Source organism: Rhododendron vialii, chromosome 6a, assembly GCF_030253575.1.
Source record: "Rhododendron vialii isolate Sample 1 chromosome 6a, ASM3025357v1".
Taxonomy (NCBI): domain Eukaryota; kingdom Viridiplantae; phylum Streptophyta; class Magnoliopsida; order Ericales; family Ericaceae; genus Rhododendron; species Rhododendron vialii.
Window position 1 is genome coordinate 43,878,674 of NC_080562.1, and position 27,824 is coordinate 43,906,497.

Sequence of the window (27,824 nt, forward strand, 5' to 3'; positions counted from 1 at the left end):
ATTCGTGTCTGGAGTTAACAGAGTCTAACGACAGTTAGTAATTGGACCAAGTTGGAACAAAATAAAAACTACATAGTGTAAATCGAGTTAATTCAAACTGTAGGGACCAAATTGACAATAATACTTAACTACAAGGACCATTTCAATTTTTTCCCCTTTTGGATATTTCTCAATTTACTCATGTATTTATAATGTTTTATTATAGTTGTGATTCGATCCCTTATTTATGAGCATGTTGAACCAAACACTCAAAAGTCGAATTTATGTAAAAAAACAAAAGTAGTTGAACTTGGCTCATGTTTTTCTTAAGAGTTAAAACGAGTCAAAAGTATAGCCAAACTCAAGCTTTTTGGTGCGTTAAGCAGCCATTCGCAGTCCGCCCCTGAATTGAGGGGGATTTTTGTACTTTAAGATATATACAACTGGGAAGTCAATTGTAATTTACCTTAACAATTAACGTTTGGAATAGTTTGATCCGATGGACGCATCTCAAGTGCCAGTCGTGGCCTTTCTCCCGCGGGTGCGCAACCAAACGGGAGGAAAGAGAACAAGTTGGATTGAGTGACTGTGCGAGAGAGAGAGAGAGAGAGAGAGAGGGGCGGCAACGACACCCCCGCGAACGACCTTTGTGCCGCTCTAAAAATCAAAACCCAGTGCTCCCATCATCCAATATTTAAAAATTTGTATTCCTATGTTGCTGTAAAAATAAACACCACGACGCAACTCCGAGTGAATTTGGAAAATGGGGCAGCCTTCGGTGCCTCCTCCTCCTACGTTGGCCCCACCACCTGCGGCGGCGCTGCCAGGCGGAGGTGGATGCCAAGTTCGTTGCGCCGGTTGCCGAATGATCTTGGCTGTGGGCCCCGGATTGACGGAGTTTGTTTGCCCTACGTGTCAATTACCACAGATGCTGCCGCCGGAGCTGATGCGGGCCCCACCGCGCACCGTTCCGGCTCATGGCATTGATCCTACGAAGATCCAGCTACCTTGCGCTCACTGTAAGGCCATCCTCAACGTTCCTCACGGCCTCTCTCGGTTTGCTTGCCCTCAGTGTGGTGTCGACCTCGCCATTGATCTCTCCAAATCTCAGCATTTCTTCCCTCCCCCTTCTCGACCGCCGCCACCTGAGGAAGTCAACGAGGTTTTGCTTCTAATTAGCTCTCACACTTCTCTTTGTAGTTCTCACACTTCTCTTTGTTTACCTAGTCAGTCTCTAGATCATTGGCCTCAGACCTAAATTATTTCTTTTGAGAACGTTAACCCCATACTTTGAATGCTGGGAAAACTTATACCTTCTCCTCTTCTGCTACAAGATCTCAGTCCGAGTCACTGCAAAAGTGGAGCTGCTGACTGAATTCCCATGGTCTGCCTATTAAATTAAATGCATATCAAGGTTCCGATTGTGTTTTGTACTTCGTGTTGAGAGTAGTGGAAAAGTTAACAACCATTCCAAGTATGGGCAAAGCAACCGGTAATCAGTGTTGTACTAGGCCAAGAATTAAGTGGAGTACTTTCTATATATTCTTCTTCTAGAATTAAGTAATTGAATGAAAAGAGCATCAAAGTGATGTCACCTTAGTCACATATTGTGTGTGTGTGTAGAAGTGTGAGCGCGAAAGTGTCTCTCAAGTACATACTAAAATACTAAATTTGTGAGTACGAGGATTGAGAGTGAAAACGTAGAGCGAGTACCGAGAGCGCGAGTGGAGGGTCCTGCTGGAGTATTATGTGACTAAGGATGCCACCCCTTTACATAAGTTAAAAATGAAACTAGGAACGAGTCATACAAAATAAGTATATCACAACGTATAGATCTCACATTTTATAAGTATGTCAAGAAAATCCAAGTTTGGTCCAGGTTTGGTCTTGCTGCCCATCTCCGAATAGTTATCCTAGATTCCTAGTCCTCCCCCAAGTAACCCACCAGATTCGTAACGGGGTCTAAAGTCACAGTGTCACACTTGTCTTATCTTGTGCCAGACTTGGCCTTTCCGCTAAGCATGCAAGCAATCCACTATTCTTTTAGGGAAGACCGGAAAGCCCATCACATTGCTTCAAATTCGTCTCTAAAGGAATGATCTCCAAGATATCCAAACCAAAAAGAACTTTGTTAAAGCACTTTATCTCAAATGAGCCACGAGTTGAGAGCCATCAAAGCAACATATGCAACTCTTCTGTAAATCTGATGAATCCTAAGATTGAAAGAAGTACATGAATAAGGATAGAGAAACTTCTCTGGAGGAGGAACTCTTATGAATCAAAAATCAACTAAATAGCAAAGAGGTTTACATGTTTATTTTAGTAGGAGCAAACCTAGCATAATAGGAAAAACCAAGTATAGGAATTACTTGCTAAACAATGATATAGTGAGATAATTACAACTTTGGATATGAGAGACCAAATGAAACATACCAATATAGTCAAAATGGATTTGTTTGGGTACATGTAAATTGTAATTGATACTCCCTCTGTCCAACTTTGATAGTCTCATATTCCATATTGGAATGTCACAAAATACATGTCCACTTTCCAAAATCAACCACAAAACTTGGTAAAATTCCATTATGACCCTTATGTTTAAATTGAAGTGCAACTAACTACATAATCAAATCATAGGGCATAATTGGAAAGTTAAATACTTATGATGTAATCATTACGCTCCCTTAAAAGGTTGGAATCCCCAAATGGGACTATCAAAATGGGATGGAGGGAGTACAAAGAAACTTCCATAAGTAGCAAAAACACTAGATTTAAGGTCTAATCCTCGGCTTGGTTCAAAGCACAGCTGAGTTGTGTTCATTGGATTGTTTCCAATTGAACATCTGACTTTTGAAGCATATCAAACAATGTCCCCGAGCCTCTGCATCATTCCATCTTATGTAGAACACTTGTGTCTAATTCTCTTTGGTTTCTATAGAAATTGTCCCCATTTAAACTGTGCTATGACGACCTGATCAAAATGCCACTAATATCAGCTCACTGCGCAACCCTATTATTGAGTGCTGCAACTCTTTGAGCGACCAACATTTCAGTGTCATGCTTATTGCTATGCATTTTATTGGTACTGAATTTCGAGACTATAACGTGTGAGATGTCTTTAAATCCAAGACTCTTCCAGTGTTTCATTTCAGTCTTAGTTATGTGTAGCTCTCCCACCCGTGTAGACTCTATGTGGACGCTCTGATTCCTTTAGGGTGACTGACTTTGACATAACAGTTTATTAGAGAATAAAGATGATTTGAATAAATTTGTTTTTGATGCCTATCCGGAAAACTTGATTTGAACTTCAGTGTGTCCAGATTTATTCACAAGAGGAACAGCATATCAATTCCATATTCTGTTAGAATTGCTCATGATAGTGAACTAGCGCAGCAGTTCATTTCCTTTCTCATCAGGTGCAGAGTTATTGATAGGAGTTTTGCACCTATTATATGTAGTGTATTTCAAGCCTTGGCTGTCATATCTCTGCCCTCTCACCCTGATACCCCTTCTACCCCTAGGGCCCACACCACCAACTTCCCCTCCCTTCTTTTGGAACCCTAACCTGGTACCTTTTCTCCTGCACCCCTTTGAAACCTAAAACTTTCCACCCCTCCTGCCTCCGTGCCGTCAAAACTGTCCCATTCGCGCTGATGTCTTGCCGTTTTTGGTGGTGGTGGATGGATGGGAAGTGAGGGAAGGAGACAGAAGGAGGGAGGAAGGAGAGAGAAAGATTGTGGGTGTAGATAAGGGTGTGGTTATGAGTGGGGGGTTAAGTTTGGAAATATGGTGATGTGGAAAGAGAAACCAAAGCTTTTAAATGTTTTCAAGTGGGTGTGAAGAGAATGCAGTTGCGAAAAGATATAAAGGGGTTAACTATGTTACATGGATCCTCTTAAGTGATACCCGAGTCGAACACTCGACACTCAGATAAGGGTGTGGGATTCGTGTCCAACACATTTAATTTGAATTTACCATGAACTATGCGTGGAACTTGTCCACTTTGCATCAAATGCCATACGCCACTTTGTAAACAGTATTTATCTAAGGAAAAAAAAGAATACACTATGTTTTTGTGTGGATATTTTGGCTTATCCCGGAATCCTTTGGATGGCTTTTGGATGAAATGGACACTTAAGACTCATACCCTTAATTTCATTCAGAAGGCTGCTAAAAGTCCTTTAAACTGAAGGAATTAAGTTTCACCCTAAGAATGAACCCCCGGAGGAGAATAAGAGCCCTAATACTCGTATCCGAGTCCATCTAACATAAGGGGTTAATCATTTATATGTGGACCCTTTGGCACTTTATTCATTGATTTGTGAAAATTTCAATTTGCCCTCTTGGTTTTGGATCAAAAGGCAATGCTAACTTCACTAGCAAAGATGTTTAATTAGCTAACTCCATTAGCAAAGATGTTTAATTACCAATTTTTCCTATTTGCCATTCCCCCCCCTCCCCCCCATATTCTCTCTTTCCTCTCTTAGTGTCACGCACTAATTAAAAATTATGTTATAGAATTCTAAAGATATCTAGCTTAACAATATATCAATCTCAATAATTTCCTAGCTGATTTGTTGAAGTACAATTGATCAAAAATGTTTTCATAGATGCATATGTACAGCAAAGTTTTACTCTTAATGCTTTGGGATTTGTGAAGTTATTACCTGTCACTTACCTATGGGGATTTGCTATAAGCATGGACTTGTACTACCATTCTTTTTTTCTACATTAAAAACCTTCAGGTAGCCATTGAAGTGGAACGGGAAGAAGATGAAGGTGGCTTGGTGGGAGAAACATTTACAGACTATGTGAGTGTTTTGTTTATTTTATCTTACATTTTGTGATTTTGATTTTTTTCTGAAAGGGCTCTGTCTTGACTTCCGTATAGACTAGTGGAAAATAGTATTGCAGCTGAGGTTACCATTTTGGTTATTTATCTGTAATTATGCAGCGCCCTCCCAAAATATCTATTGGTCCTCCCCATCCGGATCCTATAGTGGAGACATCGTCCTTATCTGCAGTACAGCCACCTGAACCTACATATGATCTTAAAATTAAAGATGAGCTGGAAAGTTCAAAAGTGTTGTCATGCTTGCAGATAGAGACATTGGTGTATGCATGTCAGGTTGTTTTAACAACTCAACTTGTCATTTTCCTCACGAGCAAGCTTCACCATTTTCATCTTCATTTGGTTATCTTAACAGAGACACCTTCAACACCTTCAGAATGGTGCAAGGGCTGGATTTTTCATTGGTGATGGAGCTGGTGTCGGAAAAGGAAGAACAATTGCAGGGTTAATCTGGGAGAATTGGCACCATGGGAGGAGGAAAGCATTGTAAGATTTTGGTTGATGTAATTGTTGCATGGAATTAAATCTGTGTTAATTCTTGTATAAAACTGCATTATACAACATATAGGAGATGTCTTTAACTCATGTAATCATATTCTTCCTTCTAATGATCTTACGCAGGTGGATTTCTGTTGGTTCAGACTTGAAGTTCGATGCGAGAAGAGACTTAGATGACGTCAATGCGATGTGTATTGAAGGTAGACAATTTAATGTTCGTATTTGGAGGAGTACCATTAAAAGTGTATGTTGCCTCTCAAATACTACACAATTGGGTCCATGTGTTGTATGTTGCGTCTTAGGATTGTCTCTCACTTGTCAAATTTGGACTTCAAGGAATTACTGTAATCACTCTTTGATGATAGATATATTTTTTGTTCTTCATATGTGGGCTTCCTCAGTGCTCACATGGTTGTAGTTTTCGTTAACTGGATTTTATATTTTGTTGAGCCGACGCTAGGTGATTTAGGATTGAAGGTGTCGCTTCGTTCTCATTTTTTTTTGCAGTGCATGCTTTGAACAAGCTGCCTTATTCAAAGCTTGATTCAAAGTCCGTCGGTGTCAGGGAGGGAGTTGTTTTTATGACATATAGCAGCCTTATAGCATCTTCAGAGAAAGGTCGTTCTCGTTTGCAGCAGCTCGTGCAATGGTGTGGACCAGAATATGATGGTCTTCTCATATTTGATGAGGTACTAGCTATGTTTTCCAGGGAAAGAAATGAACTGACTTGATATGTTACGTAGTGTGTAATCAGTGGGAGACTCGATGTGGTCTTCTCATACTTGTAGAGTCGTAAACTCTAGTTTGATACCTAGTGCGTAATCAATGGGAGAACCGCTCCACACCTGCAATTTCTTCTCTACACGTTTTTGATGTTCCAATGGATTGATTGTAGTGTCACAAAGCCAAAAATTTGGTACCTGAAGCTGGAGGTCAACCAACGCGAACAGGAGAAGCTGTTCTTGAGATTCAGGTTTGTTCTACAGAGTTAATTGTTGGAACTTGTGCCTATCATTTTTTTCCATATTTGTTGGATGTGTTTTTGTCTTTGAATTTTGCAGTTCACTATTTAACAGTGCAGAGTCTTGACTAAACTGATCCTCCAATTCCATTGAATCCATTCACTAGCTTTCTATGCCTAACCTCCTTATTGTACGGATTTTGCTGATGCAGAAGATCACACTAGATCTTATTCTGTTCAACTTTCAGTTTTCGTTTTTCTTTCATAGCTCATTGAACATTGTTTTTGTTATCATCTTTTATAAGGAGTCTTGTACCACTCGTAGGGAGACAGGTAACAGAAGTGAATGGGAGAGGGGTAAATGAGCGGAAACTGACTTAGGCTGTTGCTAAGATTATGCAGATATTAGCAACCATATGTTCTGCCTCCTCTTCACTATATTCAGTCTTAGTTTCTCCTATTTGATTCTCTTATGCACATACGATTTGCTTGTGGGGTCAGTTTTTCTACGGGGTTCATCAAACTGCTGTCGCAGCAAGTGGGTCACTTGGCCTGCTTTTTTCTGTTTGTTATGTTTATTTCCAGGCTATTTTTAATTCCAGCAAGCTATGTAGCACGGACACTTCGTTGGAGGCCACATACCCTCATCGGACTCTGATACTCCCCTGACATGCATCTGACACTCTAATCCGAAGTGTCCTCTTCTCAATGTATTTGGTTTGGACACTTCAGAGCACCCTAAAAATGCTTCAGACACTTTGAGGACACTCGCAATACACATCGGGGGTGTTAAATGAAGTGGTAGACTCTTGTTAAAGAGCAGTCTTCTTTTTTGTGAGATACGTGATTGCTTATTAGTAATAAAGACACAGAGAGATGAAATGCTTCTGATTCGAATACTTCTGTTGATATGATGAGAATATATGATTAAGGTACATATTGTAAAATTGAAGCCTTTTTAATTTGAATAATTTAATAATACATATTTCTTAATAAGTGTCCCCCACGTGTTGTGTCCTCTATTTTTTGGAACTTTCATGTCATTGTCGTGTCACATGTCCATATTGGTGCTCTATAGCCAGTAAGTATCTGTTTTAGTCTTGTAAGATTACTGCTTGCTGGCCTAAAGTGTGTTGTAGAAGTGGTTGCCCCAAGCGTAGGCTAGGTCAGTTGCAGCATAATACCCAGAAGTCCGGGATCGAATCCATAGGGAGCTCGGTGCAATAAGGCCCAGAGGTTTGTTTCATGTAGGGTTTTAGCGTTAGGATCGCCAACCTTTGGGTTTGAATTGCGTGTGGAATTCTCTATTTCTACCTCCTAAATTACTTAAAAATGTAGTTTGCGCTAAAGATTAAAAGCGGCAAGATCTAGGGGATTAATCTAACCTTGACTCGGGCCATTTAACGCTTCTCATTTATAACTCAAGTGAGAGTCAAAGCCGTTTGCTCTCACTCAGAGGATTAAGCCATTAAAATCAAGTTTAACTCATAAGAAGGGTTTGTCAATGGAAGAAAACTTATTTAGGCATTTTATCGAATACAAAGAGAGCCAGGGTTCCAAGCATTGTGTGTGCCAAGAGACTTGTCTGCACACAATCAAAGAAGTTAACATCTCTCGGTTTAGACCAAAATTAGGGTTTTCATCCATTCACAAGCCTAGATTCAGCACAAACAAGAGAAGCCATTATAGTACGCAAGTCATGGGGTAAAAATCACCCTATGACCAAGCCTTGATCACTACTCACCCATGGTAGGTGTAAACACAAGGCAAAACGGAAAGAGAAATTGAAACATGGACGAAAACTTAAATAAAAGCAAGATCTTGATTAATAAGACGAGTATTTACAACTTTAATGAAGGGAAAAGCTCCAAAACCCTAGGATTTCTTGCTCTTTTGAAGAGAGAGGGAGAACTAGAGAAGAGGAGAGAAGAGGGAGGCAGAGAGAGTGCTAAAAGATAGATCCTTACTAAAATGAGGTTTGAAGGTATTTATACCCCCTTACAATTGTGCTACAAAAGTCCTAAATGCCCCTAAGTTGTTGCTTGGACGGGCACAAAAATATCGGAATTTTCCAGCCGGGTACCGGTGCTGGCATTTTCGGAGTACCGGTACTGATCTCGGCTTGAAAAGGATGTTGGCCACTGGACAAAGGGTACCGGTACTGAGGTTTTGGCCAGCACCGGTACTCATCTGGAAATTTGCTATTTACTTGCTTCTTCTTCAAATCACCCTTTGCCGTCCCGTGTACTCTTTGAGGCTTCTTCCAATGACTTGTTGAGCTCAGCCACGGGGTACCATGTGGCCTTGGGGTCTTGGACACTCTCCGGACTATCCATAGCGTTCAAACACGCCTTATTAACACGATTTACGTGAAAATGCCAAAAACACACCTTTTGCACAATATCATTCAAATCAAGCAAGCTGTGTGTGTATGTGTGACAAAATAAGAGAGATAAGCCCCATTGTATACTTTCTAGGGCTTATCAATTACCATACCCTTAACTTGCCTGATTTGTGTAGTATTATCACTGATCCTTTTTTTTTTCTTTTACGGGAATTTTGACATCTCAGAGCTTTTAAGGGTTTTGGGAATTCAAAGAATTAGAGTGGCCAATAGCTTCTAGTTCTTGTTTCTGTGTAAAAACTTACTTGTTTGTGATTGTTAATTGAAGTTTTGCTTCAACTCTTTCTGTATAATGAATGAATGATGCAGTTTGAAAGACATGCAGGAAAAAGTAAATCCAAGGAAGCAGTAAAAATTGAAAGTTCGAATCATTTTAATATTGTGTCTAATAGCTTGGCCACTCCTTGTCAGTCATACTGATTTATAAAGGATCCTTCCTACTTTTTTTTTCCTTCCTGCTTTTAGCTATCTCCGTTTCTTGATATTATATATAGTTCCTCATAGAACTTCAAGGGATTTTGCACTTCTAACTCCACTTACGAAACTTTGTGGCCCCGCCCATTTCACCAATGTTATGAATTCGAAGTGTATAAATGATGAGAACATTAACAAGCGATGCTAAGGTGGAATATTAAGTTTATGTAATCACATGTAGAACTACAGAATACATATGTTCAGAAACTTGTCTACGTATGTACAATTATCTGTTTGTTTGTATTAAGACGGTGTTACAGCTCTTGATTTTTGGGTTGCATACTTAGCACCTAGATTTCGTATTTACACTTGGCACCTGTGTATAACTACAAACGGTTGCTTTCTGTTGGTATCCTGAATTTGGTCAACAGTTGCTTAATGCCATAATGTGTTCTCCCAGAAACACTTTGACCGGAATAAGGGTTGCTAACATATAGTTTTGTGACTTTTTTTGGACAATGAAGGTTGGGTCTGCTAAGGTTGATTGATTTCCCTTTCGGATTTTTGTTGTTGACGTGTTTTGGCTTTTATATGTCTTGGTACTGGGACACCTTATTTCTAATGTATTGTGGAGGATGCTATGTCATTCCTTGTAATTTTTGTGCTTCTTGGTTCATTATTTGGTCTGTCAGACACACACACATTCATGCTCTGAGTTGCTATCGTAGTTCTCATGTCCCATGCTTCAACGTTTTCTGATTTTGTGAAACTCACTTGCAAGTGTTTATGTGCATCCACAGATATGTAGGAACGTGCATGATTGCTCATGCTTCTATTACCAACTTGGTTTATTGCTAAATGCTCTGTTCATATTGTTTCAGTGAACCAATTCTACAATTTCCGCATTAGCTTTGCACAGTTTACTACCCACTACCTAATTGTTTTTTTTCCCAATATTTTGCATTACAGGCTCGACTTCCCCAAGCTCGTGTTATTTATTGCTCAGCAACTGGTGCATCAGAACCCCGCAATTTGGGTTATATGGTTCGGCTTGGTCTTTGGGGAGCTGGAACGTGTTTCTCTAATTTCCATGAATTTTTAGGTCTGATTCTTGTTAGCTGGTACTATGATGTACACTGTCTCCTGTTTTTTTTTTTTTTGATCATACACACTGTCTCCTGTCTATTACTGGTATTTTTTGCTTCTGAATCCTTAATGGAGATGTTTTCTTCTTTTGTAACAATTCTGGTCCCTAATCTTCAATTTCCTTGGAACAAATTAAATGTTGCATTCAGGATGGTGAATGATAGCATAACTGGAGCTGTTATACGGGTCTTCCTGATCAGTAATGGGAAAAAAACCAATAGTTAACTTGATTGATTTGTCCTTTAATCTTCTCACATGTTTAGCTAAAACACTTCATTACCACTTTTGCTCCTCTAGAATCTCAATGGAAGGACCTTTAAAACTGTGGGAAGACTCATTACACTGCAGACATATATAAATCACTTAAATGACATCAACATGATGCAATACGAGCTATGCTAAGCTTGTGCAGATATTGGGGAGAGGAGAAAATTTGGTAGTAGTTTGAAATGTGATACTACCTAATAAAGATCTGGTGGTTTGTGAATCTTTCTTTCATAATAAATACTCACTTGATATATTCTTTGTGGTATCAAGTAGAAATTCTACTTTGGTTATTGCATTTTCTAAAAATTGTTGTTCTCTGATGTATATGTGTGAGTTGTCATATGACCATTTTGTACTGCACTTGTTTTATGTAGAATGATATAGAAATTGATATTTTTCTATTTTAGGTGCTCTTGAAAAAGGAGGTGTTGGAGCACTAGAACTTGTGGCCATGGACATGAAAGCAAGGTCCGGGGTTATACTATTCATATGCACTGATTTTGTTTAAGTACTATCAATCTAACTGTTACCGTTAGCTTTCCAGGGGAATGTATGTATGTCGTACGCTTAGCTATGAAGGGGTGGAGTTTGAAGTCATTGAAGCACCATTAGAGGCCAAAATGATGGTATGACGCACTTCGTTTGCTCCACTATGTTGCAAGAAAAAAATAACTCTCCATTTTAGTATCACGCTTACGAGAACCTAGCTACAAGGAAAGAGCAGCCCTTATCACAGTGGCGTAGCCAGAAAACATGACTAGTGGGGGCACCTTTTAATACACTTCAATAAAAAATTGTGATAAGCAATATTCCTAGAATAATAATAAAAATCTCTAAAAATAATTAAAAAAACCCAACATATTTATTAAGAAAGTCACTTACAATACAAACCAATTGCTTGAATTGTTTAAGCGGATCAAGTCTAAGAACAATTTAATACAGGAACTAAAATGTAATTATTATTAGAAAGAGTATCTTTTCTTCAAATTTTATTCCAAAATCTCCAAATTTGAATTGCGTTGTGGGTTCTATCAACAGAGAAAAAGAAACAAGACTATCGTAAACATTCTAAACAATTGCTAAAGTATACTGTTTATAGCCCATGGTTTAGCCACTTATAAAATTTTGGACATGTATTAGAAAGTTTCAAATCGTAACCGGTGGCTATGTTTTTCCTTAGACATCTCATGTCGCCAGTGTAATAAAATTGTTCTAATTTTGAAATGAAAAGTTGAGAATGAAATGATGTACAAAATATATGAGAGTGATTAACAAGAAATCTAGAATAATACTTGGAAAAAAATATTAAAATTTTTTTTTTTGCAAGACTAAAAAAAAAAAATATTGAGTGGGCCCCCGGCCTCTCTCCGCCGTTTTGACACTCCATCTTAACCCTTGAAATGGGGGGCTGAGATTAGATCATAAAAGTGTACCCTCTCTCTCCTCCCTTCCCGTCTCACCTAATCTTTTCCTCTCCCCTTCCCAACTCTGACACCCCACATCCGGCAACTAGACCTCCATCGAACCCCTTACCCCATCTCCGTCGAGCCCCATCTCTGGGGACTCATTCATTTCTGCAACTTCATCCTAAACGCATTTGAACCTCAATCAATAGTCTAAACGCATCCTATCTAATTCAAAAAATAAACCCAAAAGCTGTGTACACGTTTATTCCCTTCACACGTCCTTGACACCCGTTCCCTTCTAGTTGCATCTCATGGATTTTCTTGAATTATAGTTGAAGCCTTGTTTAGGGATAGAGGTGGTATAATATTGAACTTGAACTACTAATTTTTTATTCCATTGCTTTTGCTAGATTTCGTGCAATTTTGTTTGACCTAGCAATTTACAGCTTTTTTCTTACAAGTAGAATTTGTATATATTTTGTGCAATTTTATTAGATTTTCAACTATAAATCAAGAAAATCCATGTAGTGGTTCGTAGGGTGCCTGTGAAGGGAACGGGTTGTCAGAGATGGGGATCGATGGAGATGGGGTCCCCAGATAAGGGGCTCGACGGAGGTTGGGTCGCCGGAGAGTGGGGTTGCCAGAGGTGGAGTGCCATTGTGGGGAAGGGGAGAGGAAGAGATTAGGTGGGATGGGAAGAGAGGAGAGAGAAGGGGCCATTTATGCTTTTTAATCTCAGCCCTCCATTTCAAGGGTTTAGATGGAGTGTCAAAACTTATGTTTAAGTTTGTGTCCCTGGAATTGGCCCTTATATATATATCCACACACACAGATATATGAGTGTGTAGGTATGTGCATACAACTATACAGTATCCCACTTGCTGTTGGATATATCTCCACAGTCCACACACACACGAGTGTGTAGGTATGTGCATGCAGCTATACCACTATACAGTATCCCGCTTGCTGTTGGAAGATGATACCGATTCTTCTCTTTGGTTATCCTCTTTTCGCTTTTGGTAAGGAGAATAACATGGTTAAGTTTTTAATTTAAGAATGATTGAGATGATCACAAAGTCGAAGATTTATTTGACTAAGTTGCCATTGTTGCCAAGAGGCATCTGGCCAAAAGGCATCAGGAGTGCACTTAGGTGCTAGGAGAAAGGAAGTTAGGAGTTCAACTCGTATTCCAAGGTGCTAATCTAACTATTCTAACAATATTGACTTTCTCTGATAAAAAATAGAGCTTCCATTGTTGGTATCTATGTTGCCTAAAAAACGAGATCAGAATGATCGAGGAATTTGAAAGGGAAGGTGGTACGCTGCATGCCCTAAATTGTGGTATGCCAGCAGATTGCTCTGTAAATTGCAAGGAAAACCATTGGAGCTAAGTTACACTATAGAAGCATTAAGTCCAGTTATATTTTCTCCTCAGGAAAATGTTAAGAGGTGTTCCATGGTTTGTAAGCCCCTAGGATATTTGCATTTTTTGGGAAAATAGTTTGGGAAAACTTTTCCAAAGGACATTATTGGCTGTCCCCTTGAGTCTTTACCAATTAAGTATTTGGGGTTCCCATTGGTGGGCAATCCCATGGAAGAAATATTTTTGGTCTCTGATCTGGGGAAAGATGTTGAAGTATTGGATGAGGGAAAGATGGAGTACCGTTGGACGTGAACCACAGGATTGATAAGTTGAATATAGATTTTTCTGCAAGTGTGGTGACGAAGGTTTAAAGAACGTTTGTGAGGATATAATCTTCTTCTAAAGCATAAGGGTTTGCTTGGTCTATTATCTAAGTACATGTTTACGAAGACTCCTTATTGAGTTTAATTCTTTGTGCATGCTATAATTATGAGCAAGCATGCTCAGGAAAAAACTAGAGCAAGCTTAGGATTTAGCAATTCTTTTCAGGATAGAGTAATTGATTTGCATGGGAGCTCATTTATCTCAAAATCTTCCATGTTCGCTCAGTATCCTCCTGTTGGGATGGCAAATAAGCTTGGAACCTCACTCATGAGCTCCCAAGTCACAATCTCGAAGAAACTTTCTTCCCATAGAGAAAGAATCACATTCCCAACTAGGATAGAATCTCTTAGGCATGAATTCCAAAAGAAACAAATGATGAGCTATCAAGCAAGAGAGAATATGTAGCAACGATAAGATACTAGAAAACATTAATTCAAGTAGTTGCTATAAATATAATAGTTACTTTAGTTTTGGAAAAATTAAAGTTGACTTTAATTACTTATATTTGTTTAAGCATTAACATTTACAGAAGAACTAACAAGAAAATAATAAAAGACTTATATTTTTGCCCCTAACCAAACCAAACCAAACAAACCGAGCCTTACGTCCCAATCACTTGGGGTCGACTGCATGAATCTGTTTCCTCCATTGAGCTTTGTCAAGGGCCACTTGCCCATATATATATATATATATAAAATTATTTTTACACATGGGCTCCCATAGATGCTCTCAACCTTAAATTAATAAATTCTTCTATATCTTCTAGTTTCCTGCTCTTGCTTCGGGCAACTGAGCTCAATCTAGATCTCTTAGTGTGGATGGGCAGAGAGTTTTGTTTCAGTTATACGTTTGGTTAGTAGGTTTCAGAAATCGTATCTCGTCGATGCCTTTCTTATATCTATGGGGATCAGTTATTTTACTCACATGGAGTACATTCGTTGGATTTTGTTCAAAACCTGTTAACCCTATGTTGCCAGGAAATGTATATAAAAGCTGCAGAGTTCTGGGCAGAGTTGCGGGTGGAATTACTATCAGCAAGTGCATTTCTTTCGACTGAGAAGCCTAATTCTAGTCAGCTATGGCGCTTATACTGGGCGAACCATCAGGTTCAAATGTTTAAGATTATCTATATGGCGATTATCCATTTGAATATAGTGTCTCCAAAAAGTATCATTTCTAAAATTTTTGCATTCAGGTTTTCTCAAATATGTTTCATATCTTTTCATTTTTTCCTTTTTGACAATGCTATTGCAGCGTTTCTTTAGACACATGTGTATGTCAGCTAAGGTGCCCGCTGTTGTAAGACTTGCCACAAAAGCATTAGTGGAAAATAAGTGTGTGGTCATTGGCCTTCAGAGTACTGGAGAGGCACGGACCGAGGAAGCTGTGACGAAATATGTGAGATTCTTTTTCCTGCATTTTTTGTATCCTTTTTTCTTTTGAGTACAACGAAGGAAAATGTTTAATCTCATTTCATATGTTCGTTTGCTTTTCTGTTATTGATGATTTATTTTTGTCCTTTTGGATAATGAATCTTATCTCTTCCATAGGGTCTTGAACTTGATGATTTTATTTCGGGGCCTCGTGAGCTGTTGCTTAAATTTGTTGAAGAAAATTATCCTTTACCTGAAAAACCTGAGGTCCTTCCAGGTTTATATGTTTCTATACTGGGTCGTCTATGCTGAAATGTCTATGGTGAAATCTCTTTGCTTAAAGTTCACTGGCCAGTTTTGTTATAGGTGAGGAAAGTGTCAAGGAGCTTCAACGAAAAAGGCATTTAGCAACACCTGGTGTTTCATTTAAAGGCAGAGTTAGGAAAGTTGCTAAGTGGAGAGCTGCAAGCGATGCTGAAAGCGAGGACGAATCTGAAAGTAAGTTTCTTAGAAGCGGAAGTGACCATAAGATACTGATTGCGTGAATGACAGTCTTTCTTTCATTTCCTTAGTTAATCTAAATCCCTTACTCTGAATGATATTGCGTCAGTGCTTTCGTCATATGCGATGTAATTGTGGGATGGTTTAGTTCAAAATATATAGTTTCTTAGGACGTATTGCTGCTGGGGCCTGGGTGGGTTTGCTTAAAAGATCTATATTAATTGTAGGGAATATGAGGGAATTTTGTCTCTTCTAGTTGAGCACATTTGTTGGCTATGGCTCTTTCTTTTTCTAAATATCCTTTCGATCTATGCAGCTGATTCTGGAAATGAATCTACCGAATCTGATGATGAGTTTCAGATCTGTGAGATATGCAATTCTGAAGAGGTATTTATTCCTTCTCTTTCTGCCCTTTCCCTTCCCCTGTTCCTTGACATTATTCAGTGTTTGAATGCCTGCATTCTGTTACTATCTCGTATTTTTTTCAATGTAGGAAAGAAAGAAATTGCTCAAATGTTCCTGTTGCGGTCAACTGGTACATCCTGCTTGTTTAGTTCCACCTGTAGTAGATGCAGTAGCTGTTGATTGGTCCTGTCATTCGTGCAAGGAAAAAACTGATGAATATCTCCATGCAAAACAAGCCTATGTAGCTGAACTGTTGAAGAGGTTTTGATATCTCAACATAGAATTTCTTTTCTCCCTTAAATCTTTTCGGTAGAATGCGCCATAAGAACCCGTTTGGTTTGACCCTAGCAGCAAATTACACTCCAAGTTTCTGATTTCTCTCATTGAACGTAGACTTATGATTGGATTAATCTGAGCCATTTGTCTGTATACGTTTAGATCCACTGATGGAGTGGGTATTATTTTCAATTTACACCTCCCTCTCCTCTGTAGCCACCACCATACTTTCTTTCTTTCTCATCTCTTTCCTTTTCTCCCACAGTTGGTGGCCCTTCAAGACAAACCTGCACAAGAGAACCCACAACCTTCAAACTTCACACCACTCTCTCTCTCTCTCTCTCAACTCAAAGCCTCCCAACCTTAACCAACACCACTTCTGTCTGTCTAGATCTGCCGATAGCCTTATTTAATTATTTCCATCCCCAAAGCCTCCAATCCTCCACAACCTTCACCCCCTAGCACTGCCACAAAAAAATCTGGCATCACCCCTCCAACTGGTGTCAATGAAAATTAGAGAATAGCAGGTTTTTTGTTTGCTGGTGCCCATGACCCCTTACTGCCTCACTGATTTTGATATTCATTGTGGTGTGCAATTTTCCGATTCTGATTTGGTTTAAGCTGCTTTTGTTCAATTTTCTGGCATTCAACTTTGGGTTCAATTTCGGTGTTCAAGTTCTGTAATTCTAGTGTTCTTTAATGCCCATTCTTGATTTTGGGTCGTTGGGTGTGTTTTCAATGGGTGGGATTTGGGGCTAAGGAGCTGCTTGTGAGTGCTGGTTGCGGCGGATCAGTGAAAAGAGATTGGTCTGAGTTTGGAGTCGGAGTATCTGTAGGTGGTGGCACATGGGAAGTTCACATGGTAGAGGATCTGGTGTTGGTGGTTGTGCGGGGAGTAGATAGAAGGAAAGAAGAGAGTAAAACAAAAGAAGAGGAGAGAGTGTTGTGCTGCAAGTGGAGAATAAGAGAGTTGGGTAGAAAGAGGCCAAAGAGAAAGTGCCACCTAGTTGCATAAAATATCTTCCATTAGTCAATGTAATTAGATGTAGGAGGGTTCGAAATTGATATCAACAACAATTTGAAGCCGTATGGTTTGATTGTGATAAAGGTAACATATAGAGTTGAATAAGTAACAGGGTCAGACCCTGGGGTTTACTTTGTAACTTTTCCAATGTTGTGTCAATTCAAGACTGGATGTATCAATCTAACAAACTTGCTGGGGGTGGAGATTACTAGCTCTTGATTCAACAATTTGGAGTTCTAGTTTGAATACATTAAATCCTGGCTTTTGATTAGCTTCAAAACAAATATACTTTATCTTAGTGGCTCTGTTCTATATTTTCAAATATTTGATTGCAAGGTTGGGAAGTTTCATGTATTCCACATTTCTGCACTTGGTAACCCAAACGATCTCCCTAGGAAATGCACTTTCTCATTACATAACCAGCGTCACTTCCACAGCTGCCCCTGCATAGATGTATGAAGCACTGCGATGACAATTTGCAGATTAGTGATAGAAACCACTTCTATGACCTGGTTGTACTTTCCCTTTTATTTGGATTCAGTAGCGACTGGCTGTAGCATTTTGGAGAGTTATAAGCAGTGATTTGAATCCTGTACCATAACCAGTGATTTGATTCCGGTACCATACCAGCCATTATGTACCACTTTTTAGCAAATTCGGTACCTTAGAATTGTAATTCTTTTTCGGCTCAAACACCTATTGGTACCGGACGGTCCCCATGTATTTTTTAGTTTTATTTCCTTTTAGGTAAATGTACACTTTTCGAGGTGAAAAAATAACAATAATGGCGATTAGTCCGAAATAGTACCCGGTATCTCACCAGTACTCTAACCGGTACGGTATTCTAACTGGTTACCCTTGGAGGCTAGGATACTAATGTAATTTGCTTGAGGGTAGTAAGGTAGATTTATACATCACTTTGAACAAGAAGGTATATTTAATATTTATACCTGAAGAGCATAAAACGAAGGAAGGGTCAAAGCGTGGTCGGTCGTATTCGGAAAGCAAACATTGATGAATAATAGATGGAAGTGGTTTTTTGCTTAACTTAGTCAGGGTCTTTTTTTGTGAAAAGGTAGAAGGTCCTTTCCTTTAAAACTGTTGTGGTTTCTCATTTTTTATGTGGTGAAATGTTCCATATCTATGGTTGGCTTGCAGAGTTGACGACATATTTTTTCTCTTAATATAATATTACCGTTAGAATTTAACTTGGTTTATTTTCACATGGGGATAGGTATGAAGGAGCAATGGAGCGCAAGTTGAAAATTCTTGAGATAATTCGTTCTTTAGATCTTCCCAACAATCCATTGGATGACATTATTGATCAGGTACCTGCAGAAGGATAGCTGGTCCCTCCTTTCTAGTTATCATTTGACTTGTATGTACTAATAAGAGTAGTTTATTTTAGTTATGCCTTGCCACAAACTAGCATTTTACATGTGCGATGCACAGGTGATGTTTAGAGTTTCTTTGCGAGTACGGTACATTTTTAGAATGAGTAATGTTTGAAACTTAAATGCAATAGTAAAAGTGCACTTTCAAAGGATGAATCAAATATACAGTAAAATAAAAAAACTTTTAAATAGTTTTAAATTCAACTTATATTCTCATAAAAAATCGATATGAACAACTTGTCACTCTATAATTGCATGTCTTAACATTCCAAACTCGTTTTACGAATCACTATGAAATACGGGTTTTGAACAAAATAGGTTGAGTTCTCAAGCATCTAGTTGGTAGACATATTACTAACTAAAGTGAGTCTTGGACCTAACTAAAAGTGATTAGGTCAGCTTTTCAAAAAGACAAAATAAAACCCTCATAAAAGTTGACTACTTGACTTATCATATATTGTTGTTTTCGTACTATTGAAGCAAGTAAACTATATAATGCTTAGAATAAGTAGCTAGTTTAATTGCATATTCATAGTTTCTAATTTCGGACTCTTCAAAGAATCTACTGCTGAAGTCTATTATAGTCTTAAAATATTATTCTTTTGTAAAAGGGGTTTTAAATGGAGACATCATGATTACACTCTAAAAGTTATAAATTTCCCTACTTACCATCTATGGAGACATCATCATTACTCTTTTACTCGCTAACTTTTTAGACTGAAATCTAATTTTAGGGGCAAAATGAAAAATGTACCAACTTTTATCTACTAACTTTGCAAAATGGACACTTATGAAGGGATAGCCTAAAATAATGGACTCTAAAAAAGGGACAGAGGGAGTAATATTTATACCAATGCTTATCACGTATCTATTTCACTATTTATTTAGTTAAAAAATATAATTTTACTCATGCAAAATGTGATAACAATGTGATATCGTAGGAGGGAGCAATATTTTTGTGGGGGAATAGCAAGAGACTCGAAGAAGTAATAGAAAAGAGGAAGAATGAAGAGAGAGAGCTGGAAGATGAAGAGGGGAAGTCAAGGACATGGAAGTGTTTTTATTTATTTATTTAGTGAAAAAAATAATTTTATTCATGCAAATTGTGATAACAATGTGATATCGTTGGAGGGAACAATATTTTTGTGGGGGAATAGGAAGAGACTCAAAGAAATGATAGAAAAGGGGAAGAATGAGGAGAAAGAGAGCTGGAAGATGAAGAGGGGAAGTCTAGGACATGGAAGTGTTTTTTTACAACACTTTGAATATGCTAGGAATTCCGGCAAAAGCTTTTGGTTTACTTGTGTATTTTATGAATATGTTCTCAAGTTATTTATGTTAATTACCTGTGATGTTTGTGCAGCTTGGGGGCCCTGATAAAGTTGCAGAAATTACAGGGAGGCGAGGCATGCTTGTTAGAGCCTCTGGTGGAAAAGGTGTTACTTATCAGGCGCGGAACACGTGAGTTTGGACAATTTTTCTTTGTATAACCCTTGATTAGCTCTTGGTGTTGCTAAAACAGAACTTCCTCTGCTACTTTAGCAAGGATGTGACCATGGAAATGGTCAATATGCATGAGAAGCAGCTCTTCATGGACGGTAAGAAGCTGGTTGCTATCATTTCTGAAGCTGGATCAGCTGGTGTCTCTTTGCAAGCAGACCGAAGGGCAGTAAATCAGGTATACCTATTTTTGTGGTTTTATTTGAGATTGTCATTGCCTGATTTGATCATGGTAGCTATTGCTGAATGCTTCTGGGCACTGATGATGTATTGAGAGAAAGCTCTCAAAATATGTTTTGGACCTTTTGGTACACAATGGGTTTTAAAATTGGCTCATTTTTCAATTCCTGCAAATTAACTTTTTGTTGTGGTGGTTGTTCTGATGCCAGAAAAGAAGAGTCCATTTAACTCTGGAATTACCTTGGAGTGCAGACCGAGCTATTCAACAATTTGGAAGAACACATCGGTCAAATCAAGCTTCTGCACCTGAGTATAGGTTGAATTGGCATCCTAGTCCTATTCATTGTAAATATGTAGCCTTTCTTTTATTTATTTATTATTATTTTTTATGTTGTGTTATTGGGTAAGAGCAGTTACCATAGTGTATAGCTTAATCAAAATTAGTGTGACGCTAATGGTTGCTTATCAAAAGAAACTATAGTAAAATTTAATAAACTCAACGAGCCAGTCTAAGTAACCCTTTCTGAAAATTTCCGAAATTGGTGAATGTCAGAAATCACAAAATGGGTTTCAAAAATAAGTTTTCTCTCACTCCTCCCTTCCCCACAACCCCTAGCCACCACATCCCTCCATCACCTGCTATTATCATAATAGACGGTTGATTCGCTAAAGCAATGACGCATCGGTAGCTGCTCTTGAGACAATGGCCAAGAGGTCCTTCTCTAACTTAATCAGGCTTGACCTCCTCAGCCCTCCACCTCCTGTCACCAGCCACTACTTGCGGCGAACCTCTGGCAACTCCCTTTTGTCACCTCCTCTGGTGAATCCATTCCCTCGTGTAACCCCACCATTGACTGTCCACTTCTGGCCACTACCTATGATGACCCTTCGTCTATTGCCCTTCCAGCCACCATTTCCAACAGCACTCCAGCAACTCCCTCTACCTCCAGCGTCCTCCTTGGTGACTTTCTTTTCTCTCGTAACTCATCCGGCAGTCCAACCACCCTCTCACTTGCTTTCTAAACAAGTTTATGCACCAAATATATATGTTTCTCTTTTCCACCTAAGGAACAAAAACTTGTTTATTGTACATAGAATCAAGAAAACAGTAGAGTGGAAATCTACCAAACAAAGCCTTAGTTGACCCCTCTTCTATATTTAGCCCTAGTTAATTGCTTAAATTATATCGGGTTATGTCCGTGATTGATTATTAGACAATCATTCCCCCTTCTCTAGGAGATGACTTGGCTTACGTTATTATTACTTAAATCATATGGGTGTTCTTTTCTTATATCCTTGATAAGTTAATCATGTTGCTGTCTGTTCTATTATATACTTTACAGGCTACTCTTTACTAATCTTGGGGGTGAGCGCCGATTTGCATCCATTGTTGCCAAGAGATTGGAATCTCTTGGAGCATTAACGCAGGGAGACCGCAGGTTGGATGTATTTATTTTTGGCGTTCAGTAAATTATCGACTCAGAAGATAACTATTGTTGCAAATCAGGACAAGATCGGCCTCAAAGCTGTTCTCTGTGTCACAGGGCTGGACCATCTCTGAGTGCTTACAATTATGACAGTGCTTATGGAAAAAGGGCCCTAATGGTGATGTATAGAGGAATCATGGAGCAGGTTTTTGCTACACGTGCTCTCTCGGCTTCTTTTTACTCTTGTCCCTACCTTGCTCGCCCCTGTTCCAAGCGACAAGCGAGTCTCTGTCCATTTCGCAAAGCGGTTGGGGTTGGGCTGTGGGTGGATTGTCAGATTTATGAAAATTAATTCTAGGTTTTATTCAGGATGCTTTGCCAGTTCTACCTCCAGGTTGTTCATCAGATAAACCAGATACTATTCAGGAGTTTATGATCAAGGGAAAAGCTGCTCTTGTTTCTGTTGGCATAGTTAGAGATACAAGTTGGGGTAATTATTTTGGCATTCTTGTCCGATGCAGTTGACTTAAATGAGTGTTAAGAATTCTATTTGTCCTTGTTTTGATAATAGTTGAGACACTTATAATATGTTACTCTACAAGCCTTAATGCCAAAGTCCCAAGTACTCGGGATGGACGAATAGTCCCAAAAGCTTCTAGTGTTAGGAAATGAACCCAACAGGTATATCAAGCTATCTAATACCCTCCCTAACATGCAACTCTGTCTTGCATGTAGAGATGCAAACATACACACTTATTGCGGTAGAATGCAGAGGGGAGAAACAAAATACAAACGGGTAACAAATGCAAATAGAGAGACTTTAACCCAAGACCTCTCCCAACACGAGCTTTGATACCATGTTAAGTTATCAATTGTCCTAAAAGCTTAAGCTGTTAGGAAATGCCCCCAAAAATTTATATCAAACTATCAAACGACGTTAATTGCCCCCGGTATTTTTTACTGTCAACTTCTATATGCTCAGTTATATTCAAGGCAACCGTGTTCTGCCCCATGGCTTCAACTCATGCCTTTCTGACTTACCTCTTGGAGCACCCTAAACTTGGATTGGATCACTCGTTTTTTTTCTAGTGTATGAGTTGATTTCATTTGGTCTAAACATCTCCATTGACTTGTCCTCATTTTTTGTCCCATGGTTCCACTTCTAATGCCTTGTGAAAACTTTCATTTCTTAGTTTGTCTTCACATTTTTTGAAGTGTACTTCGTCTTTTTGGCTTATTCTTTGTACATTCAACGTGCACAACATTTCGCCAATCGTTTGCAGCATTTTGAAGAACTTTTCTTCTCATCTGTCTTTCTGTAACAACCTTCTCACTCCTCAGTCTTATTTATTGTTGAGCCAAGTTGACGTTGGGCCACCTGAGGGGTTACCGGGTCATCATGTTTCCATTTTGCTCAGACTGCAGTATATATATTTTTCTTTACTTCTTTAGTCCAAGATAACCTAATACTGACTCTATCATGTTCCCTAAAGTGTAACTTAAGCCCTTGTGTTTGTGATTACCATCTTATCAACAAACAATATGTATCAGGTACGTTCTATTGAACGTGCCAGCTAATTTCATCGAGTTCTATTGCACTTTGAGGATGAATCTCACGGGCATCAAATTGGAGAGCTACCCACTTACTATTCATGAAGATGTAGACTGGAGAGAGTTGAGATAGTCTCAATTCAGTAGGATTTTCTTTATTAGAGTTTCCGTAATTTGATTTATGTCATGATTATAGGAACATTCTATAAACATAAGGCGTAAATTATTTTAAAGTATGCTCCCTCTCCCTACCGGTAGACGTTTCTCTCTGTGCCCTTCTCCTTGTTCCATCCCCTTTCGTTCTTCCGTTTTCTGTCTCTCGCTAAGGGAACTACACTTCCCTTTCTGAAATTTTGTCAGGAAATGGGAAGGACTCAGGAAAGCTTTCTGGTCGTATAGTTGATTCAGACATGCATGATGTTGGACGTTTCCTTAATCGGCTTTTGGGACTGCCCCCTGAAATCCAAAACAGGTCTGCACTTTATGCTCTCGTTGAAATTTGATAGACTTTATCTAGGTACTTGGCTTATAATGGTCATTTGAAACACAGGCTCTTTGAGTTATTTGTTAGCATCCTTGAACTTCTCATTCAAAATGCGCGTGTTGAAGGGCATTTTGATTCTGGCATTGTTGACATGAAAGCCAACATTATCGAACAACAAGGGACTCCAAAGGTTAAGCTTGTCCTGAAGCTCGTCTTGGTTCCATAGTATTCAATTATAATTAACCTCAATCTTTCTGCAGACTGTTCATGTCGATCATTTGTCTGGTGCATCCACTGTACTATTTACTTTCACTCTGGATCGTGGTATCACATGGGAGGTATTCCTTTATCCAAATTAGAAAAAAAGGAAAAGCATAAATAAAAGCTCTAGACACTTTTCCAAAATAAAATATATTAAAGTTTTTTACTTCTTTCTTTCTCCTGATGACCAGGGATTTTCTAACTTGTGTCTTTATGTATAGTCTGCATCTGTCTTGCTTGAGGAGAAGCAAAAAGATGGACTTGGTTCACCTAATGATGGATTCTTTGAATCTAAGAGGGAATGGCTGGGAAGGCGGCATTTTCTTCTAGCATTTGAAGGGTATGGAAGTTGTTCTCGTAGTCCTCCCATAGAATTATTTTGTAATTTATTCATTTGTAGTGGCATCTAATCATCAACTTAAAGATTATTTATATGATCTTTTATGTAGTCTGCTTAAGTGACGGTTTCATGGTGGATTCACTGGGTTTCCTAGTGTGGGTTTATATACGTACAGATTCTGCTGGAGGATGGTGTGTGTGTGTGTGAGAGAGAGAGAGCATGCTTGGTTAATGATTGTGAACCTACAGCCTTGGCAAGTGGCGTAGCTGCTATTTCAAAGGTGTCTCTTTAGGCTGAAGTGTGATTTCCGGAATCCCCTTCATGGAAAGTGCTTCTTAGTTCTTTCAGTGCTGGTTATTTAAGATCGCATGGATATATTGAATTTCTCTTTCTTTACTGATGATTTGTGTGCTGCTCTTTTAGGTTTATCCAATTTTTGGCTCTTTGTTTCTTAAAAGGTGTTGAAATATTAACTCGTTTTCGATGTCATTTATCTCTAGAATCAATGCCTATCTGACTTACTATTCTAATGTTTCTTCCGCGAGTTGTGCTCAGTTCTGCCTCTGGGTTGTATAAGATAGTCCGTCCTGCTGTGGGGGAGGCACTAAGGTATGAAAACTTGTGGTTAAGGTTTTCAGTTCCTGGAGCTCCCTTTTCACTGAGTTTCCCATTCAATCTCCAGGGAGATGCCTCTAGCAGAACTTAAAAACAAGTACAGAAGAATTTCAGAATTAGAGAAAGCTCGTAGTGGCTGGGAAGATGAATACGAGGTTTCATCTAAGCAGGTAACTGTGAATATTTTTCTTTTTGATCAAAAGGTAACCTTAAATAAGAATTATATCTCCAAGGAGGTCGCCTCATATGAGAAGCCATTGCAATAGCACATGGATTTTTAATTTTGTAACCATAAATGCAACACAATCACACAATCACCGGGGTTTCATTTTATATAACTATATGGGCAGGAAAAGTAATAAGGATTAGATGGATCATCATGTCATGATCAAGCCAGACTGGAATTGATGCAACCAAATCAAATGGTTAATTGATTGAGAGAGAAATCCTAAAAGGGATACAGAGTCTAAGCTCTCAAATATTTGTTAGTCATCTATATATCTGTCCATTTGATCGCAAACTGTTTCATTTATTGTTGTGAGGTAACTATGCCGTATTGCTTATGTTACCTTCATTTAAATTTTTCATAGCTCACAATTTCCTTGACATGCAGTGCATGCATGGCCCCAAGTGTAAGATTGGTAGCTTCTGTACGGTTGGCAGAAGACTACAGGAGGTAAATATTCTGGGTGGTCTGATTCTTCCTGTTTGGGGAACTATTGAGAGGGCCCTTGCTAAGCAGGTAACTTGGTCTCATATTCTGCTTCATTCGTTTGTGATGTGGTTCATGAATTCCACACACTAGATTCTTTTTTCTGTTGCCTTTTGATTGGGTGATTAAATTGGCTTCAATTTTGAGGTGAAAAAATCTAGTATTCCTACTTACGAAACTACCTCAAAGTTAACAAGGCTTCTAGTACAGTTTTTATTTTGTTAGTGTGTTAGTTATTTTACATTGGGAGGAGGTAAATAAGGGAGGGAGAACCTAACCAGTATATGCTCCTAGGTAACTGTAATTGGAATCCATTTGTCAGAACCAAGGGCTTTTTCTGTGGAAACCTCTACAACAATTGTCGTTCATGTGGGAGTGCTGCTCAATTGGAAAAAAGAAGAGTAGCCTCATAGAACCTTGCAAAGTAATTGTCAATGAATTCGTGTCCTTTAGGTCAATCTGGTTTTTATTGTGATCTTCAATCTCCTTGTATTTGGGGTTTTTGAGCCAGTTCTATGTTTAGGGGACTAATATAGTCCAATAACCCCCATAATTTTGCTGCTCCGAACATGATATTTGAGGGCTCACATGATTGTGAGTCCAGTCCCATCCCCTACAGGTAGTAAATCTCTCCCTTGAAACTCTTTTGGATTTTATTTACAAGTAGATCAAATCATGCATACTGATATTTCTCCTTTTTACGATATTGGGTACATGGGATGCCCCATTGGTGCTTCTTAGTGATTGTTACATATAAAAACTACGGAAATTATCCACCTATTGTTTCTGTTGATATCATTCTAGTTCGGATATCGCCTTGGACTTTAATAAGATAAGCTTAATAGGTCATTGGAAAAAGCTGTATTCATCCTGGCTAAGTATAACAGTCGACTATCATATAACATCCTTTTCAGGCCCGCCAAAGTCATAAACGACTTCGAGTTGTGCGCATAGAGACTACAACTGAAAATCAGCGCATTGTTGGGCTTCTTATCCCAAATGCTGCAGTTGAGTCCGTACTTCAAGGTTTGATACTCTCTTATTCTCGTGCATGTAGATGAACAAATGTCGCCTAGCTTATTAACTCGTATTTGTATCGTAGTTATAAATTGTGCCGTTTGGTTTTATTCACAGAGGAAAATTAAAAACTACAAATCTTGTTTGCGCACATACAAAATATATACTAAAGAAGTGTTGGCCGTACCTCTTTTTCTATAAAATAAAAAAAATTTCACACAATTCCACATCACCCTCTTCACTTCTCTCATTTCACATTCTTTCTTCTTCTACTTCCATTTTCCCGAGTCACTTATTTACTGCCCATCGCTTCTTGTTATTTTTGTGATTTAAAAAAATAATATTAAAAGGTGTAGGCATGGTAAAATTAATAACTTAAAACCTTTTCATGCTCCCGTGCATCTATGTTTGTTTGCTTCATTGCTTGTATTGATGCCGCATAAATGGGTACTCTTAACAGAGAATCATAGATTTATGATAAAAGGACATTGCAACTTGCACAAGCTTTGTTGGTTCTATGTTGAAATATACTGATTAGACAAGGATGTTGCTTCCTGTTCTTTGCATTGGGAATTCAATGTAACTGTCATGAACACTTCGCTGGCAGATTTAGCTTGGGTTCAAGATATTGATGATTGAGATGAAACGACAGCAGTGGACATTTCTTTCACTGTGATGACCAGTTTGGTGGCCTTCAGTATTTTGGCGCTAGGAAAACAGTTCGACCAAGAAAACTCAAGTGTCAGATTGACACAGGAAAAAAACATTGTCTTCATCCAAGGGAATTGTACAGTCATACAAATCCTGATATATATTTTTGGGATCCATTATCCTTGCTTCATAATTTATTTTTTATTTTCTGTAATTATTAGCATGATCAAGTATGTTGTCCATCATGAACGAATTTGTGCCTGGAAAAGGGATATATGCAGAGTGTCTGCTGAATACCAATAACTTGGCAGACACTCCTTAGGCTTACATACCTTGGCATGTCGTCGGCGTCCTCTATCTTAGGTGATAGCACAGTTGTGTTATGTTTTATAATTGTTAAACCCTTGTAATATTTCTTCTCATTTATATATATGATGTT

At 38.7% G+C, this 27,824-nt stretch overlaps 1 protein-coding gene across 3 annotated transcripts; it reads left to right on the top strand.

Annotated features, from left to right (window-relative positions):
• Nucleotides 1-466: 466 nt before the first annotated feature.
• LOC131328844 (protein FORGETTER 1) lies at nucleotides 467-27,788 on the top strand. Of its 3 annotated transcripts, none has more exons than XM_058361796.1 (32): nucleotides 469-1,141; nucleotides 4,725-4,790; nucleotides 4,934-5,107; nucleotides 5,208-5,317; nucleotides 5,453-5,529; nucleotides 5,837-6,018; nucleotides 6,225-6,302; nucleotides 10,078-10,210; nucleotides 10,929-10,989; nucleotides 11,066-11,147; nucleotides 14,652-14,780; nucleotides 14,929-15,072; nucleotides 15,225-15,324; nucleotides 15,414-15,545; nucleotides 15,865-15,935; nucleotides 16,042-16,214; nucleotides 18,488-18,581; nucleotides 20,011-20,108; nucleotides 20,190-20,325; nucleotides 20,537-20,643; nucleotides 21,671-21,766; nucleotides 21,872-21,959; nucleotides 22,124-22,244; nucleotides 23,666-23,777; nucleotides 23,856-23,979; nucleotides 24,050-24,127; nucleotides 24,272-24,390; nucleotides 24,946-24,999; nucleotides 25,073-25,175; nucleotides 25,619-25,747; nucleotides 26,632-26,743; nucleotides 27,342-27,788. In XM_058361796.1, the coding sequence occupies exons 1-32, from the start codon at nucleotides 743-745 to the stop codon at nucleotides 27,371-27,373; spliced, it is 3,714 nt and encodes a 1,237-aa protein (XP_058217779.1). In that variant the 5' UTR covers nucleotides 469-742; the 3' UTR covers nucleotides 27,374-27,788. The 3 variants fall into 3 exon arrangements, 2 of the variants coding, with proteins under 2 accessions (XP_058217779.1, XP_058217778.1); XM_058361795.1 differs by having other exon boundaries at nucleotides 470-1,141; nucleotides 5,187-5,317; XR_009200557.1 differs by lacking the exons at nucleotides 24,946-24,999; nucleotides 25,073-25,175; nucleotides 27,342-27,788 and having other exon boundaries at nucleotides 467-1,141; nucleotides 5,187-5,317.
• The last annotated feature ends 36 nt before the right edge of the window (nucleotides 27,789-27,824 follow it).